Here is a 22,702-nt window from a genome sequence, read left to right as displayed (position 1 = left end):
AAATTAGGTTTCTAGATTGATGGTGGACTCTTCATCTATATGAGATGCTAGAGTGCTGGTAGATTTTTCATGTATATAATGTGTCTGAAGTTATAGTGGACATTTAATCTTTAAGGTGTCTGGGGTCATTGTGAACTATTCAGCTACATGAGGTGTCAGAGATCACGATGGACACTTCACCTATATGGGGAGTCTAGAATCACTGTGGAGTCTTCACTGACAAAAGGATCTGGAGTCACAGTCCGTGTCTGGGGTAATGGTAGGCTTTTTATCTATACAAGGTGTCTGGGATCATGATGGACTCATCTATATAAGAGGCCTGGAGTCATGGTGGACTCATCTATATGAGGTGCCTGGGGTCATGATGGACTCATCTATATGAGGTGCCTGGGGTCATGATGGACTCATCTATATGAGGTGCCTGGGGTCATGATGGACTCATCTATATGAGGTGCCTGGGGTCATGATGGACTCAGCTATATGAGGTGCCTGGGGTCATGGTAGGCTTTTTATCTATATGAAGTACCTGGGGTCATGATGGACTCAGCTATATGAGATGCCTGAGGTCATGGTAGTTTTTTTTTTTAATCTATAGTCATGGTGGACTCTTCAATCATATGAGGTGTCTGGGTTCACAGTTTTCTCCTCATCTATATACAATATCTGAGCAAAGTTGATGGGTCTATGTCTCTGGTCTTCACCTCAGAAAGGAACATTTGCTGTATGGATGTTACAGAGGATTCTGTGTCCCTGATCTATGGTAGAGGGATTTAGGAGACTGCTGCATATTACAGGGTTACTTTCTGCTCCATCAAGCAATGGTCTTGTGTAAGTTGAGGCTACTGGTGGTGGTGTCCATCTCTGTTCCCTGAGTCTCTCTCCTCTTTGTTCCTCTCAGACAGAGCGGCAATGGCTACACAGCAGTTTTGGCTAGAATTGGGGTAACACTTGCTACACTGCTGAAATTACTGGATGACATCTGGGCACCTCTGTCACAAGTGATAATCTGCCTCGTGGCGGTAATCTATGGACTGATAGCGGCTCTCCTCCCCGAGATCCACAACATCCCTCTGCCAGATTTCTTCGGTGACGTAGAAGACAGCAATTCAGTGGGCGGCCGGTCAGGTGAGACACATGCATAATGGTTCACATGACCTATAGTATAAGAAGTGTCCATCCAGGGTACAGACCAGTCACCAGCCCCTCCCCCATGTAGGATAATGACCTGGGACACATGACCTGTAGTATGAGGATGTCCTTGAGATATCAGCCAATCACTGATCTGTGGCTTGTAATCAGTAAAACAGGCCATTGTCTAATCTTCCTCCATCCTCCGCCTAGTTCTACAGCAGCAGAAGTCCTTCTGATGGCCGGCCCCCGAGGACTGCGCTACTGTGAGAGGACCCCTCCCAGATTAGCAGCGTCATTCATGGATAGTAAATGGAAATAGATTCCTGTCTGGTTATAAACTCCAGTGTGTGTGTGTGTCATAAGACAAGTAAAACACAAGACTCTAGGGGGCACCATGTCCAACACAAGACTCTAGGGGGCACCATGTCCAACACAAGACTCCATGGGGGCAACGTGTCCAATACAAGACTCCATGGGGGCAACGTGTCCAATACAAGACTCCATGGGGGCAATGTGTCCAATACAAGACTACCCCTTCAGCTCTGTATTCAGGTCCACATTACATCAGTATATGTCTCTTCCACTTTTGTGAGGTTTTCTGGTGCATCAAGTAGAAAATCCATGTTACGTCCACATTCACATTTCGTTCAGAGTCGACTGCTTTATTATGTATTTACTGCGCCCATTGTGCACGTGACTGGTATTCTTCTGAGAGCATAGTCCACAATCAGCACACAACGTTTCAAGGGTCACAACCCCTTTGTCAAGCTCCTGGGAGCACTATAGAGGGGGGGGCATTAAAACTACTGGGAGCACTATAGGGGGGGGGGGATTAAAACTACTGGGAGCACTATAGGAGGGGGAATTATAACTACTGGGAGCACTATAGGAGGGGGAATTATAACTACTGGGAGCACTATAGGAGAGGGAATTATAACTACTGGGAGCACTATAGGAGGGGGAATATCGGCGTAACACTGGCGCCCTCTATTATCTATGAGCGTAACGCTGGCGCCATCCATTATCACTTTTACTGTAATGATGTTTTATACGGTTGAGAAGTTTCGGATTTTATGATTTTCATCATGTGATTTGCAATTTTATAAATGAGGTAATGTGATGACGGCTGAAACGGTGCATGCTGCCCTGCTGATTGCGGACTAGGCTCTCAAGGAGGCGCAATGAATGCATGATAGAACAAGCAGCTCTGACCTAAGTGTGAACATGGACGGAACATGGATGGAAGGTTTTTATGGTTTCTCTGTTTTCCATTGTTCTGTGCGGAAGAAAACCTCGTAAATAAAAGATGAAATATACGGACGTCATGTGACCTGAATACAGAACTGAAGGGACGGCCTGTAGAGGAATGGTGGAGCTCTGCGCTGTACAAGACCACGACACACAGCAGACTGCAGGGGGCGCCACATCCAAAACAAGACCACGACACACAGGAGACTGCAGGGGGCGCCACATCCAAAACAAGACCACGACACACAGGAGACTGCAGGGGGCGCCACATCTAAAACAAGACCACGACACACAGCAGACTGCAGGGGGCGCCACATCCAAAACAAGACCACGACACACAGGAGAATGCAGGGGTGCCACATCCAAAACAAGACCACGACACACAGCAGACTGCAGGGGGGCGCCACATCCAAAACAAGACCACGACACACAAAAGACTGCAGGGGGCGCCACATCCAAAACAAGACCACGACACACAGGAGACTGCAGGGGGCACCACATCCAAAACAAGACCACGACACACAGGAGAATGCAGGGGGCGCCACATCCAAAACAAGACCACGACACACAGCAGACTGCAGGGGGGCGCCACATCCAAAACAAGACCACGACACACAGGAGACTGCAGGGGGCGCCACATCCAAAACAAGACCACGACACACAGCAGACTGCAGGGGACGCCACATCCAAAACAAGACCACGACACACAGGAGAATGCAGGGGGCGCTACACCCAAAACAAGACCACGACACACAGCAGACTGCAGGGGGGCGCCACATCCAAAACAAGACCACGACACACAGGAGACTGCAGGGGTGTCACATCCAAAACAAGACCACGACACACAGGAGAATGCAGGGGGCGCCACATCCAAAACAAGACCACGACAACACAGCAGACTGCAGGGGGGGCGCCACATCCAAAACAAGACCACGACACACAGGAGAATGCAGGGGGCGCCACATCCAAAACAAGACCACGACACACAGGAGACTGCAGGGGTGCCACAGCCAAAACAAGACCACGACACACAGGAGAATGCAGGGGGCGCCACATCCAAAACAAGACCACGACACACAGCAGACTGCAGGGGGGCGCCACATCCAAAACAAGACCACGACACACAGGAGACTGCAGGGTGTCACATCCAAAACAAGACCACGACACACAGGAGACTGCAGGGGTGCCACATCCAAAACAAGACCACGACACACAGGAGAATGCAGGGGGCGCCACATCCAAAACAAGACCACGACACACAGCAGACTGCAGGGGACGCCACATCCAAAACAAGACCACAACACACAGGAGACTGCAGGGGTGTCACATCCAAAACAAGACCACGACACACAGGAGACTGCAGGGGTGCCACATCCAAAACAAGACCACGACACACAGGAGAATGCAGGGGGCGCCACATCCAAAACAAGACCACGACACACAGCAGACTGCAGGGGGGCGCCACATCCAAAACAAGACCACGACACACAGGAGACTGCAGGGGGCGCCACATCCAAAACAAGACCACGACACACAGGAGACTGCAGGGGTGTCACATCCAAAACAAGACCACGACACACAGCAGACTGCAGGGGGCGCCACATCCAAAACAAGACCACGACACACAGGAGACTGCAGGGGGCACCAGATATAAAACAAGACCACGACACACAGGAGAATGCAGAGGACGCTACATCCAAAACAAGACCATGACACACAGGAGAATGCAGGGGGCGCTACACCCAAAACAAGACCACGACACACAGGAGACTGCGGGGGGCACTACAATGAGTACGAGACCGTTACATACAGGGATAGTGGAGAACTTTACTGTGTCTCAGAGCGGGACGTCCGGTCTCCCCGTTACAGGTGATACAAGTGATATATGAGTTATTATACGACATGTGCAAGTCGCAGTGTGGCTCCAGCAGGGGGAGCTCCTGTGCATATATATGAACTATAACTGAGGCACCGTCCACACCTCGTGCCTCCCCTGAATGCAGGTTAACCCCCTCCTCTCCAGGGGCTGCTGTCATCCGGCAGATAAGTTCAGGGAAGACGACAAGTGACATGAGCGCTGCCGATACTCCCACTATTATTCCATGAGGATCCACAGCCACCGATAGACTAACAGGTTCCCAGGGTGCACTGCATTCCAGCAGAGAAGGGTTAACAAGGAGGAACGGCAACTTCCAGAAAGATCTGTAAAATATCCAGAAAAGAGACATCACCATCTGTGACCACATTATACAATAACAGTGACATCATCACTCTCCAACTACTGGAGTGTTATACACCGCTCTCCAGATATCAATTATATTATACAGGAGGTGACATCACCAGTCTCCAGATATCAGTTATATTATACAGGAGGTGACATCACCGCTCTCCGGATATCAATTATATTATACAGGAGGTGACATCACCAGTCTCCAGATATCAGTTATATTATACAGGAGGTGACATCACCAGTCTCAAGATATCAGTTATATTATACAGGAGGTGACATCACCGCTCTCCAGATATCAGTTATATTATACAGGAGGTGACATCACCGCTCTCCTGATATCAGTTATATTATACAGGAGGTGACATCACCGCTCTCCGGATATCAGTTATATTATACAGGAGGTGACATCACCGCCCTCCGATATCAGTTATATTATACAGGGGGTGACATCACCGCTCTCCAGATATCAGTTTATATTATACAGGAGGTGACATCACCGCTCTCCAGATATCAGTTATACTATACAGGAGGTGACATCACCGCTCTCCAGATATCAGTTATACTATACAGGAGGTGACATCCACCCGCCCTCCAGATATCAGTTATATTATACAGGAGGGTGACATCACGCTCTCCAGATATCAGTTATATTATACAGGAGGTGACATCACCGCTCTCCAGATATCAGTTATATTATACAGGAAGTGACATCACCGCTCTCCAGGAATGGTCAGATGCCGTTACCTTATCACTTCTCGACCCGCGTCTCGTTTCCTATCAGAGGGTCGTACAGGTAACAGCCCACGGCCCCGATATTCACACCTGTGAGCAGAGGACAGAGTTCCAGCTGAAGTGGGAGTTGTAAGTTCTCGCCCAGATTTCTGCTGATTTAGTAGATGTACTGGGGCCCACACTGGACCAGTAAGCTGTGGTGGGCCGACATCTGCCTGGACACAGCGTACCGACACTCACCTTTCGGTCCAAAGAGATGCCCGTAGCAGGGGATATGGCAGTAAGGGAGGCCATCGTGCTACAAGGAGAGAAGCGAGCGTCAGATGGGGCGTCACTGAGCACCTGCGACGCTACACGTACCGCCAGCCATAACTAATAGGGGAGGTCGGCGGGGAGACGCCCCTCCCGGCGGGTTGCCCTCATGCATCGGCTGATACCAGAGAACAGCAGCCATTTTATAAAAAACAGGCTATAATCACCTCAGCATGGCCGCCCGCAGTCAGGGGTCTTGTTGCAGCGCTGACAACGGAGACCGGGCGATGCCAGTTCCTGCCAGTGACATCACCTTCTCAGCTGCAAAGACAAGCAGCCGTCAGGCACCGGGCGAATCTGGAACCACAACTCCCATCATACCCACACTCACCAAAGTAGACTGGCTCGCGGCAGCCTTGACACAGCGCCGTCTCCCCGCGAATGTACGTGTGTGCTCACAAACTGCAGGAAACGGAGAAGAGGAGAGTAACACTACTGTCAATCACTGCGCGCTGATAACAGAGGGCAATACATTACACCGCACGTGCAGAATGTGGGTGACCCCAGGAGTGGCCCAACCCCCCCCCCCCTCCCCCCGGGTGGGTCACCTCTGGGGTGCTCTGTCAAGTGAGAAGTTGGTGTGGGTATACCCAGAGGGTAGAGGTGGTCTCTCCGGAGCTCGCAGAGCCGTGTCATAGATGTAGGAGCCGGCGCCACCGATGTTCACACCTGGAGAAGACAACGACACCAGATCAGTGATGACGCGAGGCCCGATCCTGCGCCTCATACAGAGCCAGCGACCCATTAATATAGACGAGGGGGTGTAACTTAATGGTGAGAGGACCCCCTGCCCTTCTTCACACCAGCTTCTACTGGGATGTCAACATGCCCGATTCACCCCCCCCCCCCACCCATAATGGCAACGGCGCACAGCCCGCATACAGCGAGCGTGCCCGGGGTGCACAGCCCGCATAACGCTCAGGGGGCCCGGATTTCAGCTCTGAGCACAGGTCAGGGGGCCCGGCTTTCCGGAGGTATGAGGGTGGGAATACAGTCTCTGTGAGTGAAGGGAATTCCAGAGGCGCAGCAGAGTGGAGAATGTCAGGGGGACCGTCTATTATAAGCCGTGACCCTCCTTTACTTTGTGGTAGATAAGGTCACATTCTTTCCAGGCTACGGCAGAGTCAGGGGCTGATAACAAGGCTTGACCGGGGGCCACGAAAACTAAGCCTGACCTGAGGCATGGGCGCTAAAGAGATCACCCCCCCCACACACACACTGTTACATGCCTGGTAACTGCAGGCGCTACAGAAGAAAATAGCAGCAGAGACTGCACGGAACTTACCTTTAGGACCAAAGAGAACAGCATAGCAGGGTTTATGACAGTATGGCCGCCCATCGTGCTGGAGAAAAGACAAAAAACATTATATTCAGAGCCCAGGACACGGGAGAGGAGAGGAGAGCCAGAGCCCAGGACACGGGAGAGGAGAGGAGAGCCAGAGCCCAGGACACGGGAGAGGAGAGGAGAGCCAGAGCCCAGGACACGGGAGAGGAGAGGAGAGCCAGAGCCCAGGACACGGGAGAGGAGAGGAGAGCCAGAGCCCAGGACACGGGAGAGGAGAGGAGAGCCAGAGCCCAGGACACGGGAGAGGAGAGGAGAGCCAGAGCCCAGGACACGGGAGAGGAGAGGAGAGCCAGAGCCCAGGACACGGGAGAGGAGAGGAGAGCCAGAGCCCAGGACACGGGAGAGGAGAGGAGAGCCAGAGCCCAGGACAGGGGAGAGGAGAGCCAGAGCCCAGGACACGGGAGAGGAGAGGAGAGCCAGAGCCCAGGACACGGGAGAGGAGAGGAGAGCCAGAGCCCAGGACACGGGAGGAGAGGAGAGCCAGAGCCCAGGACACGGGAGGAGAGGAGAGCCAGAGCCCAGGACACGGGAGGAGGGAGAGCCAGAGCCCAGGACACGGGAGGAGAGGAGAGCCAGAGCCCAGGACACGGGAGGAGAGGAGAGCCAGAGCCCAGGACACGGGAGGAGAGGAGAGCCAGAGCCCAGGACACGGGAGGAGAGGAGAGCCAGAGCCCAGGAACGGGAGGAGAGGAGAGCCAGAGCCCAGGACACGGGAGGAGAGGAGAGCCAGAGCCCAGGACACGGGAGGAGAGGAGAGCCAGAGCCCAGGACACGGGAGGAGAGGAGAGCCAGAGCCCAGGACATGGGAGGAGAGGAGAGCCAGAGCCCAGGACACTGGAGGGGATGAGGAGAGGAGAGCCCAGGACACTGGAGGGGAGGAGAGGAGAGCCAGAGCCCAGGACACGGGAGGAGAGGAGAGCCAGAGCACAGGACACGGGAGGAGAGGAGAGCCAGAGCCCAGGACACGGGAGGAGAGGAGAGCCAGAGCCCAGGACACGGGAGGAGAGGAGAGGAGAGGAGAGCCAGAGCCCAGGACACGGGAGGAGAGGAGAGGAGAGCCAGAGCCCAGGACACGGGGGAGAGCACAGTACAGAGCCCACGGGGGAGTACACAGTTTGACTGACTGGGGGGGCAGCGGGTTGTTGCCTGCACATTCCTGACGTGGTTGCGCTCCTAGGCTTCATTACACCAGACAATGTCACGGGCGCACAGAGAATCAGGTCACTGGCAGCAGAATGATGGGGGGGGAATGATACCAAATGAGAGGCTGCTGACAGCGCGCAGCCTTGTGGGACACATCTGCACGGAGGGACAAGACACTGTCCTCAACTCCAGAATAGGGAGTATCTATCTCCAGAGGTCTGTGCCACATGGGCCCCCAGCCCTGGCATCCCATCCCCGGCAGCGGACATTCTCCCACATTCCTGCGGCCGGAGGGGGGGGGGGGGGGGGGCGGTTATTTTAAGTTCCTTCCTGAGTTGTCAGACTTCTACATTAATCAGGAATTTCCTGCATCAAGAGGAGCTCCGCTGCCAACAAGTCCTCACTGTTCTCCCCCAGCCCCCGACATCTCCACAGATGCAGCAGAGCTGAATAGCTCATTATAACGTAGTAGGTGTTACCTGCGCTCCCTCTACTCCACCGTCCGCACATCTCCTAGTCATCTTCCTGACATCCAGGGCTCCTAGACCGTACATGGTGCGCAGGAAGGGGTTAAACCATCCAATCCTTCTTTCCTTCATGAATTGCTCCGACCCATCACAGAAATCTGCACACCCCCCCCTTATACTCTGCACCCCCCCTTCTAATCTGCACCCCCCCCCCCTTCTAATCTGCATACGCCCCCCCTTCTAATCTGCATACGCCCCCCCTTCTAATCTGCATACGCCCCCCCCTTCTAATCTGCATACGCCCCCCCCTTCTAATCTGCATACGCCCCCTTCTAATCTGCATACGCCCCCCTTTCTAATCTGCATACGCCCCCCCTCTAATCTGCATACGCCCCCCCTCTAATCTGCATACGCCCCCCCCTTCTAATCTGCATACGCCCCCCTTCTAATCTGCATACGCCCCCCCTTCTAATCTGCATACGCCCCCCCCCTTCTAATCTGCATACGCCCCCCCCCTTCTAATCTGCATACGCCCCCCCTTCTAATCTGCATACGCCCCCCCCCTTCTAATCTGCATATGCCCCCCCCCCCCTTCTAATCAGAATTCCAATCCGGCTGCCACAAACTACACTGAAAACCGAAAAACTGCCCAAGCAAAGAAGCGACTTCGACTCAGAGGGAGCAAAACAGGCCTAAAATGTGCTATCTGCACTGTGGAGGAGATGACATATGGTATCTTCACTGCCCCTCACCAGTCATAGATTACCTGCAGTCCTATGTAAAACCACAGATAACACCGTGATAGCTCTCTGAGTACAGATAATGTAGTAGATGTCACCTGCAGTCCTATGTAACACCACAGATAACACAGTGATAGCTCTCTGAGTATAGATAATGTAGTAGATGTCACTGCAGTCCTATGTAACACCACAGATAACACAGTGATACCTCTCTGAGTACAGATAATGTAGTAGATGTCACCTGCAGTCCTATGTAACACCACAGATAACACAGTGATATCTGAGTACAGATAATGTAGTAGATGTCACCTGCAGTCCTATGTAACACCACAGATAACACAGAGATAACTATCTGAGTACAGATAATGTAGTAGATGTCACCTGCAGTCCTATGTAACCAGCACAGATAACACAGTGATAACTCTCTGAGTACAGATAATGTGTAGATGTCACCTGCAGTCCAATGTAACACCACAGATAACACAGTGATAGCTCTCTGAGTACAGATAATGTAGTATATGTCACCAGCAGTCCTATGTAACACCACAGATAACACAGTGATAGCTCTCTGAGTACAGATAATGTAGTAGATGTCACCTGCAGTCCTATGTAACACCACAGATAACACAGTGATAACTCTCTGAATCAATAATGTAGTAGATGTCACTGCAGAGATCCTATGTAACACAGTGAATACTGAGTACGCAGATAATGTAGTAGATGCACCGTGCAGTGCCTATGTAACACCACAGACTAAGCACAGTAGATATTCTCTGATACTAGATAATGTAGTAATTCACCTGGCAGTCCTCTGTAACACCACAGTTAACACAGTAATAGCTCTCTGAGTACAGATAATATAGTAGATGTCACCTGCAGTCCTATGTAACACCACAGATAACACAGTGATAACAGATAATGTAGGAGATGTCACCTGCAGTCCTATGTAACACCACAGATAACACAGTGGTAACAGATAATGTAGGAGTTGTCACCTGCAGTCCTATGTAACACCACAGATAACACAGTGGTCCTATGTAACACCACAGATAACACAGTGATAACTCTCTGAGTACAGATAATGTAGTAGATGTCACCTGCAGTCCTATGTAACACCACAGATAACACAGTGATAACTCTCTGAGTACAGATAATGTAGTAGATGTCACCTGCAGTCCTATGTAACACCACAGATAACACAGTGATAACTGAGTACAGATAATGTAGGAGATGTCACCTGCAGTCCTATGTAACACTACAGATAACACAGTGATAACTCTCTGAGTACAGATAATATAGTAGATGTCACCTGCAGTCTATGTAACACCACAGATAACACAGTGATATCTGAGTACAGATAATGTTAGTAGATGTCACCTGCAGTCCTATGTAACACCACAGATAACACAGTGATAACTCTCTGAGTACAGATAATGTAGTAGATGTCACCTGCAGTCCTAATGTAACAACCACAGATAAACACAGTGATAACTCTCTGAGTACAGATAATGTAGTAGATGTCACCTGCAGGTCCTATGTAACCCACAGATAACACAGTGATAACTGAGTACAGATAATGTAGGAGATGTCACCTGCAGTCCTAAGTAACACCACAGATAACACAGTGGTAACAGGATAATGTAGGAGATGTCACCTGCAGTCCTATGAACACCACAATAACACAGTGGAAACTCTCCTGAGTACAGATAATGTAGTAGATGTCACCTGCAGTCCTATGTAAACACCCACAGATAACACAGTGGTAACTCTCTGAGTACAGATAATCATAGTAGATGTCACCTGCAGTCCTATGTAACACCACAGATAACACAGTGATATCTGAGTACAGATAATGTAGTAGATGTCACCTGCAGTCCTATGTAAGACCACAGATAACACAGTGATAACTCTCTGAGTACAGATAATGTAGTAGATGTCACCTGCAGTCCTATGTAACACCACAGATAACACAGTGGTAACTCTCTGAGTACAGATAATGTAGTAATGTCACCTGCAGTCCTATGTAACACCAGGGATCTAGCCTTTGTCTTGGATCTGCAGCTCTTATTTGTCTCAGGGATAACGATCCTCCATTGTGTGGGTGCACAGGTTTCCACATGTATGATGGAGGGGGAGGAGACATCAGATGGGCCCCTGTACTCAGCCTGAAGGGGGGGTGGAGACATCAGAGGGGCCCCTGTACTCAGCCTGAAGGGGGGTGGAGACATCAGAGGGGCCCCTGTACTCAGCCTGAAGGGGGGGTGGAGACATCAGAGGGGCCCCTGTACTCAGCCTGAAGGGGGTGGAGACATCAGAGGGGCCCCTGTACTCAGCCTGAAGGGGGGGGTGGAGACATCAGATGGGCCCCTGTACTCAGCCTGAAGGGGGGGTGGAGACATCAGATGGGCCCCTGTACTCAGCCTGAAGGGGGGGTGGAGACATCAGAGGGGCTCCTGCACTCAGCCTGAAGGGGGGTGGAGACATCAGAGGGGCCCCTGTATTCAGCCTGAAGGGGGTGGAGACATCAGAGGGGCCCCTGAACTCAGCCTGAAGGGGGTGGAGACATCAGAGGGGCTCCTGCACTCAGCCTGAAGGGGGGGTGGAGACATCAGAGGGGCCCCTGTACTCAGCCTGAAGGGGGGGTGGAGACATCAGAGGGGCCCCTGAACTCAGCCTGAAGGGGGGGTGGAGACATCAGAGGGGCCCCTGAACTCAGCCTGAAGGGGGGGTGGAGACATCAGATGGGCCCCTGTACTCACCTGAAGGGGGGGTGGAGACATCAGATGGGCCCCTGTACTCAGCCTGAAGGGGGGGTGGAGACATCAGAGGGGCCCCTGTACTCAGCCTGAAGGGGGGTGGAGACATCAGATGGGCCCCTGTACTCAGCCTGAAGGGGGGGTGGAGACATCAGAGGGGCTCCTGCACTCAGCCTGAAGGGGGGTGGAGACATCAGAGGGGCCCCTGTATTCAGCCTGGAGGGGGTGGAGACATCAGAGGGGCCCCTGAACTCAGCCTGAAGGGGTGGAGACATCAGAGGGGCTCCTGCACTCAGCCTGAAGGGGGGGTGGAGACATCAGAGGGGCCCCTGTACTCAGCCTGAAGGGGGGGTGGAGACATCAGAGGGGCCCCTGAACTCAGCCTGAAGGGGGGGGTGGAGACATCAGAGGGGCCCCTGAACTCAGCCTGAAGGGGGGTGGAGACATCAGATGGGCCCCTGTACTCAGCCTGAAGGGGGTGGAGACATCAGAGGGGCCCCTGTACTCAGAAGGGGGGTGGAGACATCAGAGGGGCCCCTGTACTCAGCCTGAAGGGGTCATACAGTCAGTGTAGTCCGATTGGGCCCTGAGAAGCTCTTACCTCGGCGTGGCCCCCAGCTGACAGGATCTTACTGCAGAGTTCACATTTCAGGCAGAATCGGTGCCAGTTTTTCCCCAGCGAGCTGACCTTCTCGGCTGAAAACAGAGAGCAGAGGCTGATCAGACAGCGGGGTGAGGCCGACACTTGGGGTCCGGCTGTTGCAGAATGGAGACAGCTCATTTGACGGGAAATGCAAGTGGGTGGGGTCTGTAGACAACATGCTGTTAAAAGTAGGAGGGGCCACACCATGTGGGAGGAGCTGAGGGAGCATACCTTATGGTGAGGAAATAAAGGACCCACCCCCAAGGAGCGAGCACTGCCACCAGCACAGTTTTGTGAGGCGAGTGGTCTAATGAAGCAAAAGAAACCGCAGCCAGGTGACCGTAGCTTCAGAAGAACTGTCATCACCACCTCCACCCAAGCGGTGACTATGGACCAGAACTGCTCTGAATCTACTACACTGAAGAGCTGATATAGAGCGTTATAATGTCCCCGTAATATCATCATCAGGGGGGGGGGGGGCAGGGTTCAGCAGTGGAGAGGAGAAGTGGTGGTGAAATGCAGTGGCCAGGTTTGGGGTGGCCCCAGAGCTACGCTGGATCCCCCAGACACCGAATAAGGTGTCACCACGTGTTTCTGATCTCTGGAAGGGACGGTAAGACGTGGTGCACCCCAACGGGAATCAAGTCCAGAGAGTCGGGGTCGGCAGTAACCTGTCTGATCAGCGCCTTGATCTGCCACACCCGTGAGGTGGGATCATCTCGGCAGAGGAGAAGCGCTCCCTGACCCAGATCTAGACCGATGTGAACAGTATCTGAGAGTAACGGGTCTGTTGTGTCTGTAGGAAATGTGTCACATCTTTGAGTTCAGCTCCTGCAAAATGGGAGCAAAACCGAAAGTGTTGAGTTTATATTTTTGTTTCGTGCATTAGCACAGACCCGTCAGGAGCGGGGAGAGGACCTCTTTAAGGACACGGCCATTTTTAGCAAATCTGACCAGTGTCACTTTATGTGGTGACAACTTTAAAACACTGACTTATCCCGGCCGTTCTGAGACGGTTTTCTCGTCACGTATTGTACTTCATGACAGCGGTAAAATGGAGTCAAAATATTTCATAAAAAAAAAAAATTACAAAAAAATTGGGAAAAATTTGCAAATGCCTCCAAAAATAGTTATTACTTTACATTCCCCATATGTCTACTTCGTGTTTGGATCATTTTGAAAATGAAATAAAAAAAAATTGGGACGTTAGAAAATTTCCAAAACCCAATCTTTCCAGGACCAGTTCAGGTCTGAAGTCACTTTGCTTACATAATAGAAACCACATATAAATGACCCCGCTTTAGAAACTACACCCCTCAAGGCATTCAAAAATGAGAATTAAACGAAAATGGGAATAACATTTAACTTTTTTTTTTTTTATGTAGATTTGACATTTTAATCTATTTTTTATGCAACACATTAAGGGTTAACAGCCAAACAAAACTCCAAATCTATGACCCTGAATCTGGAGATTACAGAAACGCCCCGTGATGTCTGGGCGCACGGCAGGCTTCAGAGAGGAAGGAGCGCCACATGGCGTTAGCAGAGCTATGTCGCATATGAAGACACCCTGAGGTGGCCCTACAATGGAAACCCCCAAAAAGTGACCGTGGCGGCGTACACACTGGGCAAACACGCATGCGCGTGACTTCGACTCGGCCGCAATACTAGCATCTCTCGCGAGACGCGGTCGTGCGCCGCACCGAACTCCCACGAGCTGCACAGTTCGGGTGGTGGAGAATGGCAGCCATGTTTGTTACGGTCTCTCAGCTGCGACACTAAATTGCATTTCTCGCGGGAGTTCCTGCGGCGCATGACCGCGTCTCGCGAGAGATGCTAGTATTGCAGCGGAGTCGAAGTGTTTGCCCAGTGTGCACGCCGCGGCGGTCCAGTCGTCCATTTACCAGGTGAGAATGTTCTTTGATTTATTCATTTATCATTGACGGGTCTTTAATGCGTTTTTATGGTAATATCGGAAATACCCGTTTTTATATATTATATGAATCGTGTAGATTTGAATCAGTCGCTGGATTATTTATTGTATTCATTGTATCAGTATTGATGTAAACGAACACATTATATATGTATCACCTTGTTACACGTTTGTAGTGCTGACCCCGAATAAATCAGCGTTTTATACGCCACGTTGGAGCGCTGCCGTGCGCTTCTCCACACACAGTAAACGGAGCAGAGCGGATGTTACAGATCAGCGCTCAGCAGCAAAACCTGCAGGCGAGCGCAAGCGGATTAGGTCCGGATGCGTTCAGTGAAAAATGAGCGATTTTGCAAGCAAGGGCATTCCGTTTTGTCTGTGATCGCGTTCAGTTGTTTCGTGTTTTTTTTTCCGCGCGGGTGCAATGAGTTTTCACGCGCATGATAAAAAACTGAAGGTTTACAAACAACATCTCTTAGCAACCATCCGTGAAAAACACATTGCATCCGCACTTGCTTGCAGATGCGATTTTCACGCAGCCCCATTCACTTCTATAGGGCCTGCGTTGCGTGAAAAAATCGCAGAATACAGAACACGCTGCGATTTTCACGCAACGCAAAAGTGATGTGTGAAAACCAAAGCACATGTACACAGCCCCATTGAAATGAACGGGTCCGAATTCCGTGCGGGCGCAATGCGTCCGCATCACACATTGCACCCGCGCAGAATACTCGCTCGTGTGAAAGGGGCCTTACACTACCTAAAATTGAGTTCTAAATTTATTTATTTTTTTACACAAAAAAAAAAAAAAAAAAAAAGCACCACAAAAGCGACCAGGGGACGCCAAACTGGCAGGGGACGCCAAACACTGGAGTCCCCTCCCTGACCTCGGAGGAGACCGGTGCTGACTAGTTCAGCACCGTCACCTCCCTATGACCCCCCTCCAGCTTCCTTCTGTTTCTGCCGCTGCGATGTGCCGGTCTTCATTGACCGGCCAATCACAGCGCTTGGAGCTGCAGGGGGGCGAAAAGACATCATGCTGCCCTTACCCGGCATAGATGCCTGCCAGTAAAAGCAGCCATAGAGCCACGATTCCCCCGCGATCCTGCCAGATCACCCGGCGGGCCTTGCGCCGTACATGTACGGCGCTGGTCCTTCAGTCAGGTCCATCTGCGCCGTACATGTATGGCGCGGGCCCTTAACGGAGAAGAAGTGGTGGTGAAGGACCTGTGATGTCATGTGATCAGAGCAGGAGGGGGCAGAGCTCAGCAATGGAGAGAAGTGGTGGTGAAGGACCTGTGATGTCATGTGATCAGAGCAGGAGGGGGCAGAGCTCAGCAATGGAGAGAAGTGGTGGTGAAGGACCTGTGATGTCATGTGATCAGTGGAGGAGGGGGCAGAGCTCAGCAATGGAGAGAAGTGGTGGTGAAGGACCTGTGATGTCATGTGATCAGAGCAGGAGGGGGCAGAGCTCAGCAATGGAGAGGAGAAGTGGTGGTGAAGGACCTGTGATGTCATGTGATCAGTGCAGGAGGGGGCAGAGCTCAGCAATGGAGAGAAGTGGTGGTGAAGGACCTGTGATATCATGTGATCAGTGGAGGAGGGGGCAGAGCTCAGCAATGGAGAGGAGAAGTGGTGGTGAAGGACCTGTGATGTCATGTGATCAGTGCAGGAGGGAGCAGAGCTCAGCAATGGAGAGGAGAAGTGGTGGTGAAGGACCTGTGATGTCATGTGATCAGTGCAGGAGGGGGCAGAGCTCAGCAATGGAGAGAAGTGGTGGTGAAGGACCTGTGATGTCATGTGATCAGTGGAGGAGGGGGCAGAGCTCAGCAATGGAGGAAGTGGTGGTGAAGGACCTGTGATGTCATGTGATCAGTGCACAAGGGGGCAAAGCTCAGCAATGGAGAGAAGTGGTGGTGAAGGACCTGTGATGTCATGTGATCAGTGCAGGAGGGGGCAGAGCTCAGCAATGGAGAGAAGTGGTGGTGAAGGACCTGTGATGTCATGTGATCAGTGGAGGAGGGGGCAGAGCTCAGCAATGGAGAGAAGTGGTGGTGAAGGACCTGTGATTTCATGTGATCAGTGGAGGAGGGGGCAGAGCTCAGCAATGGAGAGGAGAAGTGGTGGTGAAGGACCTGTGATGTCATGTGATCAGTGCAGGAGGGGGCAGAGCTCAGCAATGGAGAGGAGAAGTGGTGGTGAAGGACCTGTGATGTCATGTGATCAGTGCAGGGGGGGGCAGAGCTCAGCAATGGAGAGGAGAAGTGGTGGTGAAGGACCTGTGATGTCATGTGATCAGTGGAGGAGGGGGCAGAGCTCAGCAATGGAGAGAAGTGGTGGTGAAGGACCTGTGATGTCATGTGATCAGTGGAGGAGAGGGCAGAGCTCAGCAATGGAGAGAAGAAGTGGTGGTGAAGGACCTGTGATGTCATGTGATCAGTGCAGGAGGGGGCAGAGCTCAGCAATGGAGAGGAGAAGTGGTGGTGAAGGACCTGTGATGTCATGTGATCAGTGCAGGGGGGGGCAGAGCTCAGCAATGGAGAGGAGAAGTGGTGGTGAAGGACCTGTGATGTCATGTGATCAGTGCAGGAGGGGGCAGAGCTCAGCAATGGAGAGAAGAAGTGGTGGTGAAGGACCTGTGATGTCATGTGATCAGTGCAGGGGGGGGCAGAGCTCAGCAATGGAGAGGAGAAGTGGTGGTGAAGGACCTGTGATGTCATGTGATCAGTGCAGGGGGGGGCAGAGCTCAGCAATGGAGAGGAGAAGTGGTGGTGAAGGACCTGTGATGTCATGTGATCAGTGCAGGAGGAGGCAGAGCTCAGCAATGGAGAGAAGAAGTGGTGGTGAAGGACCTGTGATGTCATGTGATCAGTGCAGGAGGGGGCAGAGCTCAGCAATGGAGAGGAGAAGTGGTGGTGAAGGACCTGTGATGATGTCATGTGACATGAGAAGAAAGTGGAGTAGAACTTTGAGAACCAGAGAAATGCTGGGAGTTGTAGTTCTCTCATCTTAAAGGGTTTCTACCTCCACATTTGGACCTATTTAGCTGTCAGACACTAGCGATCCGCTCTACCTAACCATGCTATTCTAATCCCTTTCTCTGCAGAGGTTACCCTATAAAAACATAGTTTTATTGCTATGCAAATGAGCCTCTAGGTGCTATGGGGGCGTCTTTATAGCACCTAGAGGCTCCGTCCACTCACCATTTCTGCCGCCCAGTGCGCTCCAGCCCGCCGCACTCCTCTAGATTGACAGCCTACTCGCGCCTGCGCCGTGTGCTTCTGTATTCGGGGCAGTGACTGTCTCCCTGCGCCGGCATCTTCACTGCACCTGCGCTGATTACGGTGCAGGGAGCAGTCCAACGGTCACTGCGCCTGCGTCGAACACAGAAGGACACGGCGCAGGCTTGAGTAAGCTGTCAATCTAGAGGAGAGGGACGGGCTGGAGCGCGCTGGGCGTCGGACATGGTGAGTGGACAGAGCCTCTAGGTGCTGAAGAGACGCCCCCATAGCACCTAGAGGCTCATTTGCATAGCAATAAAACTACGTTTTTTAGGGTAACGGCTGCAGAGAAAGGGATGACAATAGCACGGTGAGGTAGAGCAGACGCCAGCAGATCACTGGTGTCCGAGAGAAAGGGGTGACAATAGCACGGTGAGGTAGAGCAGACGCCAGCAGATCACTAGTGTCCGAGAGAAAGGGTGACAATAGCACGGTGCGGTAGAGCAGACGCCAGCAGATCACTAGTGTCCGACAGCTAATTAGGTCAAAGTGTGGAGGTAGAAACCCTCTAAGTCCCCTCCCTGCCTAGAGGAAGACCGGACGATCTGTGGAAGGGGCTGGGCCATTCTAGTTTCTGGGGGCTCCACAGGACGGATTATAACTGCAGGGGGCATTACTACTGGGGGCACTATAGGGGGCTTATTACTACAGTCAGCATTACTACTGGGGGCACTATAGGGGGCTTATTACTACAGTCAGCATTACTACTGGGGGCACTATAGGGGGCTTATTACTACAGTCAGCATTACTACTGGGGGCACTATAGGGGGCTTATTACTACAGTCAGCATTACTACTGGGGGCACTATAGGGGGCTTATTACTACTGGGAGCATTACTATTGTGCAGACCAAGGAGGTGGGGGCACTGTTACTATTGGGGGGCTATCTGTAAGACACTATTATTCCTGCAGGATAGTATTTGGGGGCGTTGCGGAGCACAGTGGGCACGGTATTGGGGGTCGCAGTGGGATAACACCGTAAAAAAAAAAAGTCAAAGTCAAAACGGATCCGTCCTGACTTACACTGAAAGTCAATGGGGGACGGATCTGTTTACAATTGCACCAGATTGTGTCAGTGAAAGTCCCCATGGACTTACATTGTGTGTCAGGACGGATCCGTTTGGCTCCGCATCGCCAGGCGGACATCACAACGCTGCAGGCAGTGTCAGCCTCCAGAGCGGAACGGAGGCTGAACGGAGGCATTCTGAGCGGATCCTTATCCATTCAGGATGCACTGGGGCTGAGCCCTGAACGGATCGGACAGGCGGACCCAGAATCGCCAGTGTGAGAGTAGCCGGACCCTCACAGAGATGAGGCTGGCAGTGGTCATGGTGGTCTGGGCTGTATGGAGAAGGTCTACATCGGAGGGGACACGGACATCGCTGGATGGGAGAGGCACGCGGCGCTGAACGCTCCATTATGTCTTATCGCACTGCATGTAACGTCCATCTCAGCGGTCTGTAGCCGTAGGGGGGGGGGGGGGGCGGACGCCATTTTACTTTCACCTCAGGCAGCAGAAAAGCTAGAATCGGCCCCGGAGTCAGCGAGATGGAGGCGGCAGAAGAGAGTCTCCTCCCTGTGAGCGGCTAAGTGTTAAGCTGATTGGTGGAGCAGGAAGCCCCGCCCACTGCGGCTCCACCAATCAGCTGTGTGACGATACATCAGTGAGCGGATTACTACACGGACGGCGGATTTATGGAGAGGTGCGCGCCCGACTGCAGCGACTTTATATAGCGCCAAGATGTTCTGCAGCGCCTTACAGTCACAGCAAACCTCCGCCATAGAATCTGGTGATGGCCGTCAGATGGTGTGGATATGGGGGGTGGGGGCCTCCATACACAGTCCCCCTATATATCCCCCCCCATACACAGTCCCCTAATCCCCCCCATACACAGTCCCCCTATATCCTCCCATACACAGTCCCCCTATTATCCCCATACACAGTCCCCCTATATCCTCCCATACACAGTCCCCCTATATCCCCCCCATACACAGTCCCCCTATATCCTCCCATACACAGTCCCCCTATATCCCCCCCCATACACAGTCCCCCTATATCCCCCCCCATACACAGTCCCCCTATATCCCCCCCATACACAGTCCCCCTATATCCCCCCTATACACATTCCCCTATATCCCCCCCCATACACAGTCCCCCTATATATCCCCCCCCATACACAGTCCCCCTATATCCCCCCCATACACAGTCCCCCTATATCCCCCCTATACACATTCCCCTATATCCCCCCCCATACACAGTCCCCCTATATATCCCCCCCCATACACAGTCCCCCTATATCCTCCCATACACAGTCCCCCTATATCCTCCCATACACAGTCCCCCTATATCCCCCCCATACACAGTCCCCCCTATATCCTCCCATACACAGTCCCCCTATATCCCCCCCCCATACACAGTCCCCCTATATCCCCCCCCATACACAGTCCCCCTATTCCCCCCATACACAGTCCCCCTATATCCCCCCTATACCATTCCCTATATCCCCCCCCATACACAGTCCCCCTATATATCCCCCCCCATACACAGTCCCCCTATCCCCCCCATACACAGTCCCCCTATATCCCCCCCATACACAGTCCCCCCCCCCCATACACAGTCCCCCTATATCCCCCCCATACACAGTCCCCCTATATCCCCCCCATACAGTCCCCCCCATACACAGTCCCCCTATATCCCCCCCCATACACAGTCCCCCCCATACACAGTCCCCCTATATCCCCCCCATACACAGTCCCCCCCATACACAGTCCCCCTATATCCCCCCCTATACACAGTCCCCCTATACCCCCCCCATACACAGTCCCCCTATAATCCCCCCCCCTTACACAGTCCCCCTATATCCCCCCCCCTTACACAGTCCCCCTATATCCCCCCCCTTACACAGTCCCCCTATATCCCCCCCCCTTACACAGTCCCCCTATATCCCCCCCTTACACAGTCCCCCTATATCCCCCCCCTTACACAGTCCCCCTATATCCTCCCATACACAGTCCCCCTATATCCTCCCATACACAGTCCCCCTATATCCTCCCATACACAGTCCCCCTATATCCCCCCCCCATACACAGTCCCCCTATATCCTCCCATACACAGTCCCCCTATATCCCCCCCCCATACACAGTCCCCCTATATCCCCCCCCATACACAGTCCCCCTATATCCCCCCCATACACAGTCCCCCTATATCCCCCCTATACACATTCCCCTATATCCCCCCCCATACACAGTCCCCCTATATATCCCCCCCCCCTTACACAGTCCCCCTATATCCCCCCCACACCCCGTCCCCCTATATCCCCCCCATACACAGTCCCCCCCCCCCCCATACACAGTCCCCCTAATATCCCCCCATACCAGTCCCCCCCCCCCATACACCAGTCCCCCTATAATATCCCCCCCATACAGTCCCCCAATACACAGTCCCCCTATATCCCCCCCATACAGTCCCCCCCCCCATACACAGTCCCCCTAATATCCCCCCCATACACATTCCCCCCTATACCCCCCCCATACACAGTCCCCCCTATCCCCCCCCCCTCCTACAACAGTTCCCCCCCTATATCCCCCCCCCCTTACACAGTCCCCCCTATATCTCCCCCCCCTTACACAGTACCCCTATATCCCCCCCCCTTACCAGTCCCCCTATATCCCCCCCCTTACAACAGTCCCCCTATAATCCCCCCCTTACACAGTCCCCCTATATCCCCCCCCCTTACACAGTCCCCCTATATCCCCCCCATACACAGTCCCCCTATATCCCCCCCATACACAGTCCCCCTATATCCCCCCCCATACACAGTCCCCCTATATCCCCCCCATACACAGTCCCCCTATATCCCCCCCCCATACACAGTCCCCCTATATCCCCCCCCCCATACACAGTCCCCCTATACACAGTCCCCCTATATCCCCCCCATACACAGTCCCCCTATATCCCCCCCATACACAGTCCCCCTATATCCCCCACATACACAGTCCCCCTATATCCCCCCCCCATACACAGTCCCCCTATATCCCCCCCATACACAGTCCCCCTATATCCCCCCCATACACAGTCCCCCTATATTCCCCCCCCCCCCATACACAGTCCCCCTATATCCCCCCCCCCATACACAGTCCCCCTATATCCCCCCCCCATACACAGTCCCCCTATATCCCCCCCCCATACACAGTCCCCCTATATCCCCCCCATACACAGTCCCCCTATATTCCCCCCCCCCCCCCATACACAGTCCCCCTATATCCCCCCCATACACAGTCCCCCTATACTCAGTCCCCCTATACTCCTCCCCCATCCCCCACTCACCGAAGTAGACCGGGCACAGACAGCGGGGACACTTCGCGCTCATAGCGGGACCAACACCTTCCAGCTCCGTCCGCTCACCGACTGCCAAGCAGCGCTCCGCCCCGCCTACCTACGCTATAACCCCGCCCGTCACATCCACAGCCCCGCCCTACGGCTGTAAACCCCACCCGCCACCATCATAACTCCGCCCTACAGACGTAAATCACGCCCCCACCAGCATTACCCTGCACCTGCCAAGTAGAGTCTCCGTCTAGACTCAATTATCCGGTCTCCGCCCCCCCCAGTATAACCCCGCCTCCAGTCATTAAATGTCCATGAACACGCCTCCATAACCTCCAGGCCCCGCCTCTCGTTCGTGTCTCTCTTCTTTTCAGTTCTCGCGCTTCAACTCTTTTCTGAGGGGCCCCTGAGGGCC

The 22,702-nt window shown here is 53.0% G+C and overlaps 1 protein-coding gene and 1 long non-coding RNA gene across 2 annotated transcripts; both read right to left on the bottom strand.

Moving 5' to 3' along the window:
• Positions 1-338: 338 nt before the first annotated feature.
• LOC120997577 lies at positions 339-1,535 on the bottom strand. Its single transcript, XR_005778197.1, has 2 exons — positions 527-1,535; positions 339-489 (listed from the first exon to the last, which is right to left on the bottom strand). It is a non-coding gene; the product is annotated as an uncharacterized LOC120997577 (long non-coding RNA).
• A 2,657-nt stretch (positions 1,536-4,192) lies between these two features.
• On the bottom strand, positions 4,193-22,381 carry CRIP3 (cysteine rich protein 3). Its single transcript, XM_040430868.1, is given in 9 exon segments — positions 4,193-4,581; positions 5,354-5,431; positions 5,582-5,639; positions 5,821-5,897; positions 5,900-5,914; positions 5,985-6,047; positions 6,930-6,996; positions 12,706-12,800; positions 22,288-22,381. Coding segments are annotated over 8 exon segments (492 nt in total). The 5' UTR covers positions 22,331-22,381; the 3' UTR covers positions 4,193-4,581; positions 5,354-5,357.
• Positions 22,382-22,702: the final 321 nt, after the last annotated feature.

This window comes from Bufo bufo, chromosome 4, assembly GCF_905171765.1.
Source record: "Bufo bufo chromosome 4, aBufBuf1.1, whole genome shotgun sequence".
In the NCBI taxonomy this organism is placed as follows: Eukaryota; Metazoa; Chordata; class Amphibia; order Anura; family Bufonidae; genus Bufo; species Bufo bufo.
This window is presented reverse-complemented; position numbering and strand designations above follow the sequence as displayed.